Source organism: Silene latifolia, chromosome 10 (assembly GCF_048544455.1).
Source record: "Silene latifolia isolate original U9 population chromosome 10, ASM4854445v1, whole genome shotgun sequence".
NCBI classification, from domain to species: domain Eukaryota; kingdom Viridiplantae; phylum Streptophyta; class Magnoliopsida; order Caryophyllales; family Caryophyllaceae; genus Silene; species Silene latifolia.
In genome coordinates this window covers 49,873,650-49,893,779 of record NC_133535.1, presented here as the reverse complement: position 1 = coordinate 49,893,779, position 20,130 = coordinate 49,873,650, and the positions used below count along the sequence as shown (strand labels likewise).

General features: G+C 37.7%; 2 protein-coding genes across 4 annotated transcripts; both read left to right on the top strand.

The window, feature by feature from the left end:
- Positions 1 to 398: 398 nt before the first annotated feature.
- LOC141605618 (uncharacterized) lies at positions 399 to 4,779 on the top strand. 3 transcript variants are annotated; one of them, XM_074424474.1, is made up of 7 exons: positions 432 to 644; positions 1,724 to 1,764; positions 1,910 to 2,262; positions 2,588 to 2,870; positions 3,436 to 3,543; positions 3,643 to 3,791; positions 4,245 to 4,779. In XM_074424474.1, exons 3-7 carry the CDS (start codon positions 1,916 to 1,918, stop codon positions 4,510 to 4,512), a joined length of 1,155 nt encoding a protein of 384 aa, XP_074280575.1. In that variant the 5' UTR covers positions 432 to 644; positions 1,724 to 1,764; positions 1,910 to 1,915; the 3' UTR covers positions 4,513 to 4,779. The 3 variants fall into 3 exon arrangements, with proteins under 3 accessions (XP_074280576.1, XP_074280575.1, XP_074280577.1); XM_074424476.1 differs by lacking the exon at positions 432 to 644 and adding an exon at positions 3,901 to 3,961 and having other exon boundaries at positions 1,632 to 1,764; XM_074424475.1 differs by lacking the exon at positions 1,724 to 1,764 and having other exon boundaries at positions 399 to 644.
- Positions 4,780 to 5,122: 343 nt separating this feature from the next.
- Positions 5,123 to 6,155, top strand: LOC141608984 (protein MIZU-KUSSEI 1-like). Its single transcript, XM_074428272.1, has one exon. The coding sequence runs from the start codon at positions 5,294 to 5,296 to the stop codon at positions 6,020 to 6,022; it is 729 nt and encodes a 242-aa protein (XP_074284373.1). The 5' UTR covers positions 5,123 to 5,293; the 3' UTR covers positions 6,023 to 6,155.
- The last annotated feature ends 13,975 nt before the right edge of the window (positions 6,156 to 20,130 follow it).

The following is a 20,130-nucleotide window of genomic DNA, read 5'->3' as shown; positions in this document are numbered from 1 at the left end:
AATACGAGGTTTTGTTTGCAAACCTCCGATTTTGGGAAAAAAGATGCCGACCGTTAAATAGATAAGGTAATAAAGTATATTAAAAAGGCGAAAGAAGAGACGATCGATCCCATCCATAAGTTTTATCTGTTCAAAATCCGATTTGAATAATATATAGCCACAAGGAAGATAAACTAGTCACAAGTAGTGGGACCAGCAATGGAGCAAGGTGCACCACAAAAATGATTCGGTAGAGAGGTTAGCGGGGCAGAGAGTGACATTTGGACCAATAAGGAGGGGTATTTAGATGGGCATCTCACAGCCATGAATTAGTTGATTTAAATAATTAAATAAAATGAAGATGGGGTCCATGTGTATTGGGTGATATAGAAATGAAGAGAAACTGATGGCCACAAATTAGTTAAATAATACAAAGCAATTGCAAGTTGGAAGGACTTAGCCTTAGCTGTCCTCCTGCCTCTCCTATAACTCCTCTTCTTTCTCTTCTCTTATCATCTTTATTTCCTTTCTTATTACACAAACAAACTTCAACTTCCTTCTGCCTTTCACTTCATTCAATTTAATAAGTTTGAGGGGATTTTTAATTCCAACATTTTTCATCATCTTCATTTTTTCTTCATCTTGCTCATTAACATACTTCAAAGGTAACTTTATTTTCATCACTTTTCTAGTATTTCTTGCTTTATTTCTTGCTACTGTTATTAGTTCATACTCCCCCGTCCAGATGAGTAGTTAGTTAGTTATCTATTTCCATTTTTGGTAAACTTTTGTTGGCCATTTGAGTGGAGTTATATGTTTTGTGTGGTCCAAAATCATCCATCTTCATTTCGAAGCAATAGATAACTATTGATCCAAGGTACTACATGTTTTAGAGGTTGATTTGATGATGTCTCATGTGTGTATGTCAAGTATATATTATAGTAAATCCGTAAAATGAGTACAATAGAGGAGACTAGTTTATAAGTTAATGGGTATACTTGGGAATTGGGATCGGTTTAAAATCAAACTTAGTTAATTACTCCCTAGTTTGTTGTGACCCGTAGCAAGTTAGGTGTCGTATAATACTACCTATTCGCTCTAGAGCTCCTATTTCTGGTTTTAAGGGGATCTTGTGTTTATACATCTTTAATTGTTTGCTTTTTTTTTTTTTTTTTTTTTTTTTTTTTTTTTTGAGAAAGATGAGATCTATACCAAACTTGTTGGAATTATGTCAATTTTTTTTTTTTTTAGCTCAAATAGTAAAATTATGTGCACAAAAATGTACGGAGCTAGGTCTACTTTAAACTGTGTCTGAGTATCTCCGGTGGAGTAAGTCTAGCAATCGAAGAAGTCATTTTTGCACGGATGTCAATAAACCATCTCAAACTAAAGTCTAAAGTTTAAGCTGACAAAGATATTCATATTTCCATATGAATAACCCCAAATTACATCCAATTTTAGTGGAGATGTTTGTTAGCTTAGCTGTTAATTATTGAGATTAGTAGTCTAGGACTCATGCGTTGTATTCGTATCCGTCAGCTTGTAAATTGACCGGTGCTCCCTCTGCAAATAAACAAAGTATCCGATATCAATACTAAACATTCTGAACATCGCCGATGTGCTGACACCTTGATCTAGATTTCTTTTGATGAAACTTGTAGTAGTTTCCATCTATATCGATAGGAAAAATTAGTATGCTAATTTCATTATTTTTTCTTTATGTTTGATATTGCAATATGTTGAGGTGTGTCGACTCATTGTGGGATAGTACTCATTTAAGTGGAGGTACGTCCGAATACCACCTAACCCTTGTTAATTCAGTATCTTGCTATTTTATTATCTGCGTCCGTCTCACAGGAGACCAATTATTTCGATAATATCTGTTTGGCAGCTGGATATTGCGGTATAACTCATAATTTGCTCTTACCAGATAGTTATGATGGAATGGTACTTTGGACAAGAAGCTGGTGATCTAGTTGTTCCCAAAAATCAAGAGTACTTAGATAGACTTCCATCACCCGATAGTTGGTCGCAGTGGGGAACAGATGAATCAGGAAACTCGGGATGGCCAAACAACTTTGATGCTGGTAAGATATCAAGTCTGCCAGATGAAAAATCTCAGCACCAAAGTATGTTTGGTAGAGGAAGCAAAGATAAAAACCAACCTGACCAAGTAGAGCTCTCTTATGGCTCTAGCAATCTCGCAGGATCTTCTGAAGATTCTCGTTCTGATTTCTTCTTCAATAATCTGATGAGAACTGATGCAATGGATGACATTTTTATGTACTAGTTTAACTCCTAAATTTAAAATTCTTACTTTACCTTAACACGCTTCACCCATAAATTCTGTGTACTCGTTTCACACAAGTTTTGAGTGGATTGTGGAATTGTCATTTGTCATGGTAAGGTCTAAATCTGTCTCTGCTGAAAATTGTACATGGTAATTTTCAACCGCCATGATAGCAAAGACCTTACCGTAACATAATTTACACACAAATTTGGGGCTCACCCAAAATTTTCTGTGTAGTCTCTTTGGGGATGTCCAAGCATAGTAGAGTTATTCCTTTATATCGAGGCTAACTCGTGATTCATTTTTGATTTTATCCAGGAATTCCTTGCTCCAAGATGATGTTCCTGTGCCATCACATAGTAATGGTCCATTTTCACCACAATATCGATACGGTATGATGTCGTCGGAGAGTGATTCTGGAAACAAAGGGATGGACTGTCGAAGTGTTCCCTGTGATGGCGAAGGAGTGATGGATATTGATAGTTTCAGGACTCCACCTTGCTCTCCTCCAGATGCCTCAGACAATGGACATGCTAGTTTCTCAAATCTTAGTTATGGAAACTACTCTGACCAAAGTAATGAAGAATCACCATCAGTAAAGGTGAGAATCCTGTTTAAACTTACCCTTAAATCTCCACGCTGTAATGTTGACTGTTCTTCTGTCTTGTATATGGTCATTTTTCTCTTTAACAGAAATTCCTCCGACAGTCAATTCGTGCATTCTAGAATGACACTATATTACCATAGTGCCTAAAGGCTCCTGCAAGTAGAGTGGTAGGGATTGGATGTACTCAACCTTATCCGGATTTTAATAGGCTGTTCTAAGTGATATGTAATAAAAATCGCATTGATGATTCATTCATTGATGACAATTGACAAGTACTTCACAATAAGAATGCTTAAACAGTAAATTGAGTCATGCCTCTTTCCCTCATATTCTAAACTAAAAAAAAAAAATTGTCGGTTTTTGGCTCTGTAGGAAATGAAATGGCCGTCCGATTTTGTTAAAACTTAAAACGTATGAAATTTTTTTATCTATTTATTTTGAATCATTGTCTTATCTAGTTACTTACCGAATATAATGCTCTGTTTGCACCTAAGACATTCCTTTGTGTATAGGTCCTTTATGATTTTTAAACTTAAGTTTTGCATGTTTCTCCCTGCAGACCAAGGAAATGGTTTTGTCAGACCAAGACATTTCAAGGAGATTTTGCGACGAAGATTCGTCAATAGAAGAATCCGTGTTGACGGGTCTTGAGACAGTCCTCTGTCAGGTGGAGTTACTCGCTATATTTAGATTAAATCGCACTCCTTAGCACAAGAGTTGCAAAAAAAAAAAAATTGGCCTGACATTGGTACTTTTTTTTGTACAGATGAACAATAGTACTCGACTTTGTCTTCGAGATTCCTTGTACCGCCTTGCTCAACACTCGAAGGAGCACATGATATCAGGGAAAGCCAAAGTTGAAGACCTTCCCTTGGACAAGTTCTCTTTGCTAGATCACGATGATAGAGACTTAAGGTACATATATAAATACCATCCTTGTTATATGATTAACATCGTCATGACTATGACGTAAAAGCCTGCATTCTTGATGTTTAAATTTTCTACATCAAATATTTTGATGAAGGGTTAGTGAGGAGGAAGAAAGGCTGATATTTTGGGATAATCAGTTCAGGGAACTTTAAGAGGTACTCCCTCTAATTCTTTGGAATTGCCCTACCTTTTAAGATTTATAAGGGCTATTTTAATCAATTGGGGCAATTCCCGAAGAATCGCGGAGAGTATATGGGAAGTCCTCCTAAGTAACACTGGAGAAACTTTTATAGTATCTGATTATCAACCGCCCTTTGTTTGTATTTCCTGTAATTTGAAGTTCAGCTTTAGTATTGCCTTAGTTCATGTCATATTTAGCCCCTGCTTTGTGGCTTATTTAATCTTAAAACAGTCAAACTCATAGTGCATATGTTTCAGGTCAGAGGAAACCGAGGCCAGTGTTCAAAAAACCAACACGATCGACAGAGCAGTGGCAAATCTCATGTTCAATAAGGTGGATGCAAACTTACAGGACCTTCTTCCTGCGATGGCAGCCAAATTTGAGCATATAGGTAAAAATTTTGAAGGCTGCAAGTATTCCTTCAACAAAGAAGGCGGGTTTCCTCTCTCCAAACCTTCTGACCTGTTAGCTCATTCCGAGGTTCCTGTGTATAGCAATGAAAGTTACCTTGCCATGCAAAATTAGCCAAAACAGTGACGATTTGTTGCGGAGAGCTCATTCTGAAGCTTTTATGCTGTAAAGTGAGTTGTTAGCAGGTTATAAGTTGCAGTGGCGCAAGTTTTGGCCTTAGTGTTTAGTCCTGTCTGTATGTATATGTAATTATGTATGTATGTAAGGATGTTAGAAAACTCGTTGTTTTTGGCAGAGTTTTGTTGAGTTCTGTACATATAAACCGTGTCTCGGAAACAACTTTGAGAAACCTATAACGCTCGTTTTTTCGGGATTTGCTTATTTTTCCTGTACAATAGTGGCAGTGTTAAGCTGTTAAAACCATTATTAGGTTAGCAAACGTGGTGATTGCTGAGCACGTCAAGCAGATTCTTTTGAGAGACTCACATTCATGTATCTTCCTCATTAACCTCTCCTACTTGTGTAGTTGTGTGAGAATAGTCACCTAAATTAAATCTTGCTTAATTTATATGGTTATACAAATTCTTATTCGAGACGGACATGTATGTTTTAAACTTAAAACGGGTCAAATAGGATAAATGGGAAAAATGCAGAATGCCACGGACTAACAACAGGCTTATTTCATCCCATGAATATGCTCGTCTTAAAAGAAACCAAACTTTGACTTTGGCTAAATGCATAGGTAGTATACCTAACTCAACGTGCAGGGCACAACTTCATATGTCTTCATATAATCTTTGGTTGCTCCATAATGAGAGAGATCCAATCTTTCATCACCAAATCACTTTCCATATAATCACATTCCCATACAAACCACATTGCAGCATCACCACCAATGGCTGGACCCCACAGACCATCCCCAGCTTCGCCGAGACACCCATCACCACCTCATCCTAGAGCCTCAACCCCCACACGGTCTCCAATATCGCTCGAACAAGCGAGTCAACGTAAAACCAAATCCAACAAAATCATGAGACGAGTACGTTCAGTCCTAAAGGCATTCCCAAACATAACCCCGACCTGCAGGATACCCATATCAAGCCGGCCACACAACGCACACGTCCATCTCCACGGTGGGACTCGCATTACCGGAACGCTGTTTGGGAACAGAAGAGCAAGGATAAACCTGGCAATACAAGAGAACCCAAGGTGCCAGCCCATGTTAATCCTAGAGCTAGCCATACCAACAGCAAAGTTACTACAAGAAATGGGTTTGGGTCTAGTAAGGTTAGCCTTAGAGTGTGACAAACAACCATTAGACAAGTCCAAACTCATAGAAGAACCCATTTGGACGATGTACAATAATGGGCGTAAAACTGGGTATGGTATTAAAAGAGGGCCCACAGAAGAAGACTTGAATGTCATGAAAATGTTACATAATGTGTCAATGGGTGCAGGTGTGTTGCCTAGTAATGGCCCAAATGAGGCCCATGATGGTGAGCTCACTTACATGCGGGCCTTTTTCGAACGGGTTGTCGGCTCTAAAGACTCCGAAACCTACTACATGATGAACCACTATGGGGGTAATGGACCCGAACTTAGCATTTTCTTTGTTAGGATATAGGTCCCATATTAGACTATTTTTTTTTTCTTCTTACTTATTAATTTGTTTGTTTTTTTATAGTCTTTGTAAGTGGTATTTTAATTGCGCAAACAAATGATGGGCAAAGGGAGTAGTTATTGTTATTGTTTAACAATTGTTATTTAATTTGTAATGAATCTATTGAGTTAATACATATCTACACTATTATGGTTGGAAGAATACTATTCCGTGTGTCATAACTCATAAGATATATGTTACCCCATAAAAACTTAAAAATTTTAAAAAAAATTAGAAAGACAAAGTTGTTGGAACTATAAATTTTTTTTTGGGATATTCTACATGGTACTCCTCAACTTTTGAACTTTCTACGTGGTACCTCTACACTTTTTAAAACATACATGGTGCCCCTAATTATTGTCATTATCAATAAGTGTACCCCTAAACTTTATTTTCCGTCAATTAAACTCAGTTTTAGGTGTCAATCTATAAAATACTATTAAAAGTCTAGGCTAAAATGACCCATAAAGTCCATGTAGACAAATCCACATAGGATTTAAAAATGCCACGCAAGATTTAGAAATGCCACGTTTGTTTACGGGCTGCCACGTTTGAAATTCTCTACAAATTAGTTGAGCCTCAATCTTGAATTTGCAATCAATTATATCATTGACACCGTCCCTTTGTTTCTTCCTTTTCATCTCCCACAATTGAATTATTGTTAATGCTCACAATAAAAGCCAACTTAATATCGCTCACCCTAATCTCCCACAATTCTATATGGAGTGTAAACGACTCTCATATTTAGTTTGTTAGCCCGTCAATTCACTAAACCATAATGAACTTTCTCTAGCGTTGTTTAAGTTTCCCCTCAAATCTATACAATACTATTAAAAAGATAAATTGAACAACTACCATATGCCACGTGTCTAATGAAGACACAAACACAACAAACTGATTTCTATAAGGAAAGCTACTCTATAACAATTTGAAATAAGAAGGTTGACTATCTTTTTCTATTTACTACCTGCCAAAAATTTTCATTAACTGAAAACATGAAACGTTTTGTGTTCTTTAATCTTGGGTTATTTCATAACAATAATCCATCCTATTGGTGGTCTGCAATAATCACTTCATCCTATCAATAATCCCAATTAAATCCAACCTAAACACCATACCTTCTACTAACGATCCAGTTGACATTTTTTTAAGTTTATGTTGGAATATTTGATAGTTTTTGGACAACCTAGCTGGTATATGTGATGTTTATGTGTAATATTTTCAAGTGATGAATCAAGAACTTGGTTTATTTGATACACATAAACATCATAAAATATCAGATGGTTCGTTATTAGAAGGTATGGTGTTTAGGTTGGATTTAATTGAGATTATTGATAGGATGGAGTGATTATTGCAGACCACCAATAGGATGGATTATTGTTATGAAATAACCCTTTAATCTTTACTCATCATTATAATCCCCTCAATCAAGCTTTTCAATATCCCACAAATTTCCAATTTGAAACGCTTCACTGATAAGTAATTAGATGCCTCACTTAAATTGCGTTATTTAATTCCAAAATCAATACTATCTCTCAATTCCTCAATTAATCTCATATATAAACTGAAATTTCATTTTTCAGTTTTTACGAAAATCTAATTTTTTTACTGTTATTTTGCAGGTTATTCGTGCTGAAATTGAAGATTGGAAAGAGGATCTGCCTATTTTATATTCTTCATTACTTTAATTTGTTTTATTGTTCTATTTTTCCTATTTTTAGTCTTGTTTTTTATTTGGTTAACATACTCTTTTGGTTTTAGCTTTACTTTTTGATCATTAAGTTTGTGTTTGATTTGATTTTGAATTCCTTTCTTTTAAATTTCTGTTTGTTTTTTAATTCCACTTTCTTTGTTGTGCACTTGTGCAGGCTTTGATAAGTTGGTTCCTATTGCCAAGAGATCAGAGTTAAGAGCAAGCCTAAGGTAGTTTACGGGGGCCAACTCATGTGTGAGTGACTGAATGTGACCAATTTTTTTTGCTTACGTTTCCCGCTTCCCACTCTGTTGTGGCCATTGTGTTTTTGATTACAAGATAAGATTAAAGATTCTAGAGCAAAGTTGGAGAGTTGTTAATGAATTTGTTTAGCCTTGTAAAAACATGTGGGTATTGCTTCTCGAATATTATCAATCACAAATTCACAAATTCTATCAATCACAAATTCTTATTTAAGAGTCAAGACGAGTATACCCGTTTTACGCTTAAGACAAGTCAAGCAATATGAATAAAACGAAAGTAGAAAGCATATGGTAAAACAACGGATTTTTCTTATTTGCACAAGTAAGATATACTTGACATAGGGTAAAGCAACAGCTTTTCTTATATGCACAAGTGAGAGGACACTTGGCCCGTTTTTCCCGTCATAAGAGAGACTTACCCTATTTATACTCCTACCATCTGTCCACCCCCTTTATATTATGAGTGTTAGATCAGATTTCCTCAAAAATCCCGATAATTTTCTATATGAATCAACATAAGCTGAGTTTAGTTCTCTGGTTTAATGAAAATGAAATGCAGAAGTCTTTGTCTCTAATATATATTGATGGTCAAGTGATCAACATAATTGTATGTTCTACATAAATGCTATTGCTGATTGTTATTGTTGATGCAAACTCTCTCTAAAAACTCTCTCTAAAAACTCTGAATATTACTTTGATGCAAACCTCTGAGTCCGGCCTCCGGCCGGAGAATAGCAATTATCAACCCAACATTGTAGTGACAGATACTACCATGATCTCTGCTGAACCACAGTTCCCTCCATTACCAAAAAATGCCAAACGGAAAACGATTCATCTGAGCGAGTTCCAGACTTCTGAAACTTCAAAACCAGGGGAGGCAGGCAACTCTACCTCTAATACCACTGAAGCCCTGAATCAACCCGGCATTGATCCCATGTCAAATTCGCTGTCATTTCGCGATAAAGTTCAGGGGTATCAAACTCAGCATTCAGATCTGGTTGACGCTATCAATGAGGACTACGATATTGACATAGAATCCGATGAGGATAGTAATGAGGAGGGGGAGGATACTTCATCTTGCCCAAAAATTCTCCTGTCGAAAGAGGAGAAGATTCAACTACGGAAGCCTTGGAGGCATGCTCTGATTATCAAACTATTTGATAAGAAGATTGGCTATTTGTCCCTGATTCGCAAACTCAATGCTAAATGGGCAATAAAGGGTAAACTAACTCTTATTGATATTAGTGATTCTTATTATGTGGCCAGGTTCTCGTGTGTACAAGATTACGAACATGTGTTAACTCAAGGTCCATGGATGGTTGATGACCATTACATAACCATTCGCAAATGGGTTCCGAACTTTGTCCCTACTGATGATACGATCAAATATATCACGGCATGGGTCCGTATTCCAAACCTGCCAGTGGAATACTTCAACGAAGGGTTCCTCAGAAGGATTGGTTCAAAAATAGGCAAAGTGATTCGAATCGATAAAAATACTGCTCTTGCGGAGCGTGGTCAGTTTACAAGAATGAGTGTTGAAGTGAATCTTGATGAGCCCCTGTTATCAAAGTTTTGGCTAAATGGTAAAATTTATCGAATCCAGTATGAAGGCCTTAAATCAATCTGTTTTAAATGTGGTAAAATAGGTCATGCAGCAGAAAACTGCTCCGGTCACTTAGATGTCAGTAACTCTACGGAAAACGAAGGTAAGGTTAGTGATACTCCGTCAACCAGTGCAAGTCCTATTATCCCCGTACCAGAAATTACAGAAAAATTCGGAGATTGGATGATGGTTAAAAAACCTCCTCGGAGAAGGGATCCACCTAAAGCAGACAAACCAGGAAGCATGTTTCCCGCTAATGGTGGAACAGGCTTTTTTAATCTTGGAAAGAATAATTCTGGTTCAAGATACGAGGTCCTAAATCCAACTTTGCAGGAAACTATTCAAAATTCCGACCACTCAATCCCTCGTTCAATTAAAAATCAATCTTCTATTCCTAATATTCCCCCACACAATATTCCCTCTATTATTCCTCCCTTTTCCCCAGTCAGTCAAACGACTCCCTCCAAATTTAACTCCACCAAGTATGCTAATACCCACAGAGCTACCAAATACCTTGGTAAAAAGCTAGCAACTAATTTTACCAAAATTGTCCAAAACAGAGCCAACCCTATTTTACATAATATTACGAACCAACAAGTACCCCTACAATCTAATGCAAGCATTAATAAGGTTGCTCATATAAGCAAGCCATCAAGTACCCCTGACTCACAGAGAGACGAAAATACTGCCCCTGAGTCAAACAGTCATGTCGTTTCAGTTCATGGAAATTCAAGACACGTATCTCCCAGTGTCGTGCCTTTCTCAGGAGCTCCCCCAGATAGTCATGATACCACCATCGAGACGGTTCAAAATTTCCCCATTGAGGGGGATGGTAGCACCAATCTTGGGGGTGATGATCGGGGAATCTCCGAGCATGGAACTCACATTCAAGCCAGTCCAGAAGGATCCGATGTCTCTATTAGTGGAGATGTCGTTACCATGGAGCATTAATGACGTGCTTTCTCTCGTAAGTAGAGCTTATCTATCAACTATACCATATTTACCAGTTTTTATGTCGGATAGAATACCAAATCTTATGCCGAACGTATCACCAATCACTTGTATGGTATGGAACGTACAAGGGACGGGGAATAGAAATAAAATCGCAGCTCTGAAAGAAGTAGTAAAAACGTATAAACCAACTATCCTAGCATTAGTTGAAACCCATATGGGTGGAGATCATGCTGAAAATATTCAAAAAATTATAGGTTATGAGGGTCATTCTCGGATTGATGCCGTTGGTTTCAGTGGAGGAATTTGGGTCTACTGGAAGACTGATATTGTTCATGTAGTCCCGGTGTATGAACATTCCCAGTTCATTACCCTTGAAGTCTCACGATCAGGAGGAGTTCCTTGGCTTTTCTCAGCGATATATGCTAGTCCTGACCCAACTAACCGTCGTGCTTTATGGTCCGAACTGGAGAGTTTTGCCCGTAGAAACAATTTACCTTGGCTACTAGCGGGTGATTTTAATGAGACGAGATCACTTGATGAACGGCATGGTGGTGACTCAAATATGGCCAGGAGATGCGATAAATTTAACAACTGGATTGAAAACTGTGAATTGATCGAGTTAGAATTCTCGGGTCCTGCACATACTTGGGCTCGTGGTAATACACCAGAAACGAGACAAAGTGCGAGATTGGATCGCGCCCTTTGTAACGCTGAATGGGGTTCGATTTATGAAAACGCGAGTGTTCGTCATTTACCCGCATTCCAATCTGATCATTGCCCTCTTCTAATTGCTCCGAACGGGTTTGCTCCTCTGGCCTCCATTCATAAACCTTTCAAATTCCAGGCAGCATGGATGACTCATGAGCTCTTTTCGAATTTCATTGCTGAAAACTGGCCAACAAGTGGTACTTTCCCTAGCAGGTTAGCGGGTTTGTCAAAATCCCTACAAGAATGGAATGAGAATGTTTTCGGGAATATTTTTCGTACTAAGAGATCCTTAAAGGCGAGAATCGAAGGGTGCCAAAAAAAGCTCGCAATTACAAGGGAGAAGCGCCTTATTGTCCTTGAGGCGAAATTACGTAAAGAACTTGATGAAGTTCTCGAAAAGGAGGAGATTTATTGGTATCAAAAATCGCGAGTGGAATTCATTACAGACGGGGATAAGAATACGTCCTATTTTCATATTAGTACACTGGTAAGACGTTGGCAAAACAAAATTACAGCACTTCGAAAAGATACAGGGGAATGGACTGAGGATTCGGATGAAGTCAAGAATTTGGTTGTTGATTACTTTAAAAATCTTTATACAGAAGAAACACCTTGCGACAATGGAGCCGATATCCCATACGATTTATTTCAAGATTATTCTAACAAAGATTGGGAATGGCTGACTAAACCTTTCACTGTGGCTGAAATTGAACATGTAATACTCAATATGGGCTCGTTAAAGGCTCCGGGACCAGATGGATTTCAAGCTCTCTTCTATCAAAAAAATTGGCCGGTTATTGAGCCTTCTCTGTGTAATATGGTTTTTAATGCTCTAGAGGGTAAGGGCTTCCCGATCGGCTTGAATGATACTCATATCGTTCTTATTCCTAAGGTAACCGGTCCTGAGCTTGTTTCGCAATTCCGTCCCATAAGTCTCTGCAATGTGGCTTATAAAATCATTAGCAAAGTTTTGGCCAATCGTATAAAAAAGATTCTCCCTTTTCGCATCTCAGAAACTCAAAGCGGCTTTGTTCCGGGAAGACAAATAACCGATAATATTGTTATTTTTCAAGAAGTTATCCATACAATGAGAAAAAAAAAAGGAAAGACTTCTTTCATGGCAATTAAGATTGATCTTGAAAAAGCCTATGATCGACTTAGCTGGGAGTTCATCAGAAATACTCTCACTGATATGATGATCCCTACTCTTCTTCTAGATACTATAATGGAATGCGTTACCTCTACAAGGATGCAAGTACTTTGGAACGGAGAATCAACGGAACAATTTACGCCATCTCGAGGGGTCAGGCAAGGCGACCCACTGTCGTCATATTTATTTGTTATGTGCCTCGAAAAGTTACAACAAGCTATTGATGCAGAATTTAGAGCGGGTAATTGGAGTCCATTACCAGTTTGTCGTAATGGGCCCGCCATTAATAACCTCTTTTTCGCTGACGATATGGTTTTATTCGGAGAAGCGACAATTAAGCAAGCACTAACAATTAAAAAAGTCCTCGATAATTTCTGTCGCGCCTCCGGGGAAAAGGTTAGCCTGTCCAAATCTAGAGTTTTCTTTTCTAGTAACACCCCTCTAATTACTAGAAATTCTGTTAGCAATGCTCTCGGGCTCGAAGAAACTCTTGACCTGGGTATTTACTTGGGAGTCCCCACTATAAATGGACGTATAACAAGAAGCACCTATGCTCACTTAGAAGGAAAAATTAATCGACGACTTGCAGGTTGGGCTACAAAGCGCCTATCTCTTGCTGGCCGGGCTACCTTGCTCAAGTCCACTCTTTCAACTATTGCCAGTTATTCTATGCAATCTGCTAAAATCCCTCGGACGGTATGCGATTCGATTGACAGAAAGTCGAGGCGTTTTTTATGGGGAGGTGATGATGATAAAAAGCCAGTGCATTTAATTTCTTGGGAAACAATTCAACGACCGAAGTCGGCTGGTGGTCTTGGAATTACTTCGGCTAGGCAGGCAAATGCTGCGTTTTTAACGAAGCTAGGTCACCGAATGCTAACTGAACATACTCGCCTGTGGTCGAGAGTTTTACGGTTCAAATATTGTAATGGCAGGTGCGATATAGACATGTTCAAGCCAAAGACCAATATGTCTCATGTTTGGGCTGGGATCACGGCTCAAGCTCCAACAATTTCAAAGGGTTCGGCCATGGCAATTGGAGACGGGCGCCATACTGTTTTGGGATCATTGTTGGGTAGCTGATGAGTGTCTATCCGACAGAGCCACCACGCCTATTCCCACTGATATTCTTGGTGCAACAGTCAGTGAGATGTGGGATGATGATGCGGGTTGGAAATGGGATTTATTTGCTAATTACCTTCCTCAAATTGATTTACAGAAGATAGCTGCCTTCTCTTTACGACCCAGCATTGGTCTTGAAGATACGGTCTTCTGGAAAGGTACGACATCAGGGCGTTTCTCTTTAAAAACCGCCTTATCTATCATCAAATCCTGGGCAGGCGAAATAGAACCCGACTCTCCATTGTGGAAGGTCATATGGCGCCTACCAGTTCAACAAAGGATTCGGATGTTTTTATGGCTCGCTTTTCATGGTAGACTGATGCATAACGTGAATCGCGTTCGTCGCGGCATGGGAGATGATTCAATCTGCCCTAGGTGTCACAGTGAAGAGGAAAGCTCCGATCATCTCCTCCGCTCGTGCCCTGTCTCTCGCAATATTTGGAGCCAAGTAAGTGAATTGGTTTTCCACAACTACTTTTATAACTCATCCTACTCTGACTGGCTGACCTACAATGCGAGTAATAGCATTCCTAATTCATCGGAAGATTGGTCGATGCAATTTGCTATTACCTGCTGGTGGATTTGGAGATGGCGTAATAACGTCGTTTTCGGCCATGACGAGGATAATCCCATAGATCCTAGAGTTTTTTTATTCCAGCAGTTTGCGTCCTCTAAAAACGCTTTCGATCGATATTCGTTATTCATTCCTATACCTGGTCAGGGGCGAAAAGAAGTCTTTATTAGGTGGCACCCCCCACCCCATGGCTGGTTCCTTTTGAATACTGATGGGGCTTCCAAAGGTAACCCGGGACCGGCAGGTTGTGGTGGTATACTTCGGGATGAGACGGGAAACTTTATCGATGCATATTTTTTCTCGGGCGGGTACTGTACTTCGATGAAGGCCGAGTTACTAGCCTTAGAAGCAGGGTTGGAAAGAGCTCGTGAATTGCATCTCGAAAAGGTTCTTGTTCAGATGGATAATAATCCTTGTATCAAACTTATAAAAGAAGAGCAGCTGGTTCGCAATAACTTACGTTCTTTGGTCAAAAGATGTAAGGATCTTGTATTCGACAATGGATGGAAAGTGGAGCTGCAACATAATTTCAGGGAAGCTAATAGGGCGGCCGACTGGCTAGCTAATCAAGGAGTAGGGTCAAGTATTACTAAAACTTTTATTGATGCTCCACCGTCGGCTCTTCGTCAGATTCTACGTGAAGACATTATAGGGGTGGCTACCCCCCGTGTAATAGCTAATTAGTTATTTATGTTTTTCGGGGCTTGCCCCTCATTTGCACCAAAAAAAAAAAAAAAAAACATAAATGCTATTGCTAATGATTTAGCGCACAACAATGATCAAACATTCAAACGTAGAAAGTGTATTCGCTTATATGGAAAGGTTGAGGTTATATAGTTAGAATGTTATTTGCTAATTACCCTCTTTGTCAAACAGATGACTGGACGAAGAGGTATAAATTGGAATTTGTAACAAAAACTTTATTTTATTTCATTTGTTTTCTGATAATGTTACTTTTCGACTAAGTTTTATATTTGATATATATGATCGTATGTGTTAGGAACAATATTATTAATAACGACTTGGAACTCCATATAGTTACATACCAAACTTCTTTAACATATTATTTAATATGGGAGATGTAATCATGTAGGTATAATCGTACATATGGCTAGGATATTTGTAACGGTGGACGGAGGTACAAACGATTTTGCATTTGTATTTTTTTTTCCTTTTTTTTTATAAGGCGACTCTATGGGTAATTAGAGCCAAAAGTTTTAGCTCATACTTTGTACTTTATACTTTATAATATGCAGTCAAGTAAAGAAGTCATAGAAAAAGTAGACATAAATAACACAATATGAATAGGTCCGCGAATTTCGCGGGTAACAAAACTAGTTGACTTAGACCCGTAACCAAGCTTGTCATTTATTATCCCATGACATAAGGACTATATTAGGCTTAATATCCATCTTTGGACGTGATAATTTGGCATGGGATCAATAAATTTTCTGTCAAAATTTTTTTAGCCCATATATATCAATAAATATTAGGATCGAGATGGATATTGAGCCTAATAGAGTCCATATGTCATGGGATAATAAATGACAAACTTCGTTACGCGCCAAAGTTATCACCTAACGCCTAAAACTGAGTTTAATTGACGGAAAATAAAGTTTAGGGGTGCACTTAATGATAATGCCAACAATTAGGGGTACCATGTATGTTTTAAAAAGTGTAGGGGTACCACGTAAAAAGTCAAAAAGTTGAGGGGTAGCACGTAGAATATCCTTTTTTTTTTTTTAAGTTTTTAGACCTATGTTTACTACCAAGTAAAATAATGCAATTAAATAGGGGAGCGGATTCTCTGTCTCATTTTGTGTTCCATCTTGTGTCCCACTATATTCACCTTGTGACACATCATTAGTTTAAGAGAATTTGCTATCAATCTTATCATATAAATGATGATGTGTTGCAAGATTAAGGTAATGAGACAGGAGATGGGACACAAAAATGGGACAGGTGATCTCAACCCATTAAGTAGCATGTGTTATATGTGTGTCACTGTTACAATTTACGTCGTTAAACATGAGGCATGCATAAAATGGCTTTGACCACATTCAAGGTATGGAATCACAACTCACCAACAGTAGCAATGTTTTCCCAAGTAGACAACGTGGGACTTTTCTTTGGATTGTTTGCCGACATTATTTCGGCCATATTTGTTCGATGAACATGAGATAGGGGAAGGAATCGAGGGTGTGGAGTCTATTGATCGAATACGAAAGAGGGGGGGGGTGAATTGAGTATTTAAAACGATGACCGCTTTTTCGAAATATATGATATAAATTAATTACTTGATTTTATTGATTAAAATCAACTAATTAAATTATTAACAATAAGTGCAAAATCGAAATAACAATAATAAAGAGAGAGAGAAAGAGAGACACACAGGATTTTGAAGTGGTTCAGTTTCACAAGTCGAAACCTACGTCCACTATTCTCGATTAATAATTTTTAGTACCTTTCTCCGGATTACAAAAATTACCAATCCACTCGTATAATCAACTATATGATTATAACTCAGATTGAGTATCGCTAAATACTCTAGGTTGCTCTTACGTTAATAAGAAAAATACAACGACAAATACTAATCTCACGTTATGCGAGTGAGTATAATATCCTTGTGTATTTAATATCCTATAACGATTTTTCTTCGAGTGATTGACAAATTTGATGCGTGATTTTTGTATAAGCAAATATAAAAATATGAATTAAAGCTCAAATGATTTTTGCTTAAAATATTTTTCTCTCTTTGAAATTTGTAGATGTGTGTGTCAACAATTAATGTTGAATGAATGAGAGTATTTATAGTAGAGTAAATTAGGGTTTGGAATATTCTGGAACTAGGGCATAGGAATGTTCTGGAAACGAATATCTTGATGAACAAGTAAGAAGAGAAAGGAAGGAGAAGGTTTGGCCTCCTAGGGTTTCGGCCACCCTAGGGTTTCGGCCTCCCTAGGGTTCGGCCGGCCCAAGGCCTCCCTTCGGTCCTTTCTTGCTTCTCTAGCCCGCAACAAATCGAGATAGAATTTAGTTAAAGCCCTAGGTTGCATGACGATATAAAATATCGTATTACAAACCAATAGTTTATTTAACTTAAATTCTAATTAATTAATTCCAACCAAAATAAATACTCTCTTATTTTTATAAACCATTAAAAATATATTTTCCAAAAATTAACGCATCATTTTTGTCTAGCAATGAAGTTATGTCTATTAGGTCATAACTTCATTAACCTTTAAATCAAACAAAGTAAAACCATTCTGGGATGACGACCTATACTAACTAATCTTCAGTAGATCTTCAGTACACGAATCGTCTCTTCACAAGTCTCTTCATCTTGAGTCTCGTGGTTGATTTCCAATCTTGATCTCGCTTGAAAACATCGATCAAGTATATTTGAAGTTGTACCTCCTTGGTCCAAACTTCAAGCTTACGTCTTGTAATTGTTCCTTTCTAAATTAAAACTTAAGCACACAATTACACGCATATGTTTATACATTAAGTCCACATACAAATCATTACTGTCATTATCAAAACAATTAATTAGGACTAAAGGTCCAACAAATTCCCCCTTTTTGATGATGACAAGTCTCCTATGATTTGTGTCTAAATCTAGTTCCCCCTCAACATAATACTTCCCAAATTATAGAACAGTTGAGCGTAGAAACTAACAATCTCTTCAAAGTTATAACTATAGAACGCCATGAGAGAATTAACTTTGAGACGGTCGCAAATCATAAAAACAATTCCCCCTCTTGGCATCATTGAAAAGATAAGAACAAACATAAAACGACCAGAATAATATATTATGAAACAAGAAATAATCATGAAAATCACATTATATTAAACGCAATCTAGTTCTTAAGTAGCATAATAATATTATAAACTGAAATCACACAAGGAATAATGCGGAATTGAAAAAGCTAATATCCATAAGAATGGATTTTTATTGTGAGCAAGGATTTAAAAGATAAGGCTAAGGTGAATGGATTAGGGCAAATCGATCAAGGGTAGCGAGGGCTCGGTGGGTTCGACCTAGGACGGGTACGGTACTCCAAGTCCTCGAGTCGCGCATGACAATGGTCGAGAAGTGCAGCTTGAGCGGTTAATCGAGTATCGAAGTTACCAATCCTCAAAGTCATTGCTTTAACAGCTTCATATATAGTTTGCATCTCAGACCTCATCTCCTTCCCAGATTGCAAAAGATCATCACCAAACTTAACCAAACTAGCCATACCTTCCTTTATTTGAACAGACTCAGAGTGAGTTCTTACCGCGGCCTTACAAACACTGTCGAGGCGCGTTTCAAACCGTGACAGCACGGTCTTGATGTGAGCATTGCTAATTTCACTCGGTCCACTAGTATCAATTCTCCTTTGCTTTGTAATTAGGTCAAACAATTCTTCCAATTTCTTGTCTTGTTCATTAATCCGTCCAAGAATAGAAGTAAAGTTTGAATCCATCTTTGAATCCAACATATCAAAATTCACATTGCTTTTTCCTTCTTTTTCTCCTTTTTCTCCTTTTGTCTCAAAACCTAATTCGTTGCCATTAATAACGAGCTTCATATAAGATAAATAAAGATCGCTCATCTCGTCATTAGTGATAACTCCATAACTCTGCTTCCCAATTACTCCTTTCTTCTCCAAAAGTCGAGATATCCAATTCCCATAAGGCAAACTCAAAGTAGAAGCAAAATCATCCATCTTAGCCGTTACACTAGCTTGTATAATTTTATGAAACACAAGCAAGGGTAGACTAACCTTTTCTCCTTCAAGCCAAGCCTTCATTATAATCATCTCATGTGCCCCAAATTTATCTCTACCTTCTTTTCTAGGGATAATAGTACTCCAAAGAAAGTTCAAAAAGAACCTTAATTTTGGTGACAACTTCGCAGCTAAGATAGTCTCCGACGAAGTAGCATCTGGTTTGAAATACCGTTTCACTATCAACCTTTTTTCAGGTAACATACCTCCCCATTCTACGCTTGGATTGATCTCAGTTCCTCCTTCAGGAACTCGAGCCAAGTCGCAGAAATCACCAGGTGAGACTTTTATGGAAGTCTCATTGACCACAGCAATTAAATTTCCTTCCTTAAGATGAACAGAAGCATAAAATTGATATACCTCAATAGGAAAGACAGGACCACTTACAGCAACAATATTTTCCCATCCTTGATCCTTGAGAAAATTTATGAAAAACCCAAGTGCTTTGTATTTCTTTAACCAATCAATCGAATATACTCGTCCTGCGTGAATGCGATATTGAGCAACTTGATTGACATCTCTTCTTTCACCTTGAGTTAGTCTAAGATTATTAAGTCCATTGTTGGTGTAATCATCCATATGCTGTGCGTAAAGAATACGTGAAGAACCATCTTGAAGTTTATAGTTCTCAGTCTTAGAACTTACCTCAATTTCCGAAACCGTCTTTCCCTTACCCTTAAACAATTTTCGTCGCTTGATTAGGTTGGAGGGTTGGTCGGCATTGGACCGTGGGGAACGGGGTGGTTCGGCCGGTGAGGTGGAGCGGGTGCGAGGTGGTGATTGGCTTACCTTCTTTCTAATAACGACATGTTTCTTTGATTGAAAACGAGTTGTAGGTTGATTAGTCATTATGAGAATTAAAGAAAGTAGTAAAGGGTAATTAGGGTTTAGAGAATTATAATTGATGAGAATTATGGTGAGATTAAAGGGGTATATATAGTATAAGGAATTTGAGTTAAGGTAAGAATAGGTTTCCTTAAAAGATAGAGAATAATACGAATTTCCTTATTTCTTTAATGCCCTTTTTTTTTTCGGCATCTTCCCCCCCCTTTTTTTTTCCGTGCCCTTTTTTTTTTTTTTTCGGCACTTTTTTTTTTTTTTTTTTTTTTTTTTTTTTTTTTTTTGTTTCGTGCGTTTTTCCTTTTTTTTTTTCGCACTTCCTTTTTTTTTTTTTTTTTTTTTGGTATTATCTCCTATTGAATGTAAGATTAGGAAAGAATCTTTTGTGAT

Bases quoted from the DNA above. Each gene is read 5' to 3' on its own strand.
- LOC141605618 (XM_074424475.1), top strand. From the start codon at position 1,916: ATGATGGAATGGTACTTTGGACAAGAAGCTGGTGATCTAGTTGTTCCC. The intron at 2,263-2,587 runs GTACTAGTTTAA...GATTTTATCCAG, and splicing joins GCAATGGATGACATTTTTAT to GAATTCCTTGCTCCAAGATG. The intron at 3,792-4,244 runs GTACATATATAA...CATATGTTTCAG, and splicing joins CACGATGATAGAGACTTAAG to GTCAGAGGAAACCGAGGCCA.
- LOC141608984 (XM_074428272.1), top strand. From the start codon at position 5,294: ATGGCTGGACCCCACAGACCATCCCCAGCTTCGCCGAGACACCCATCA.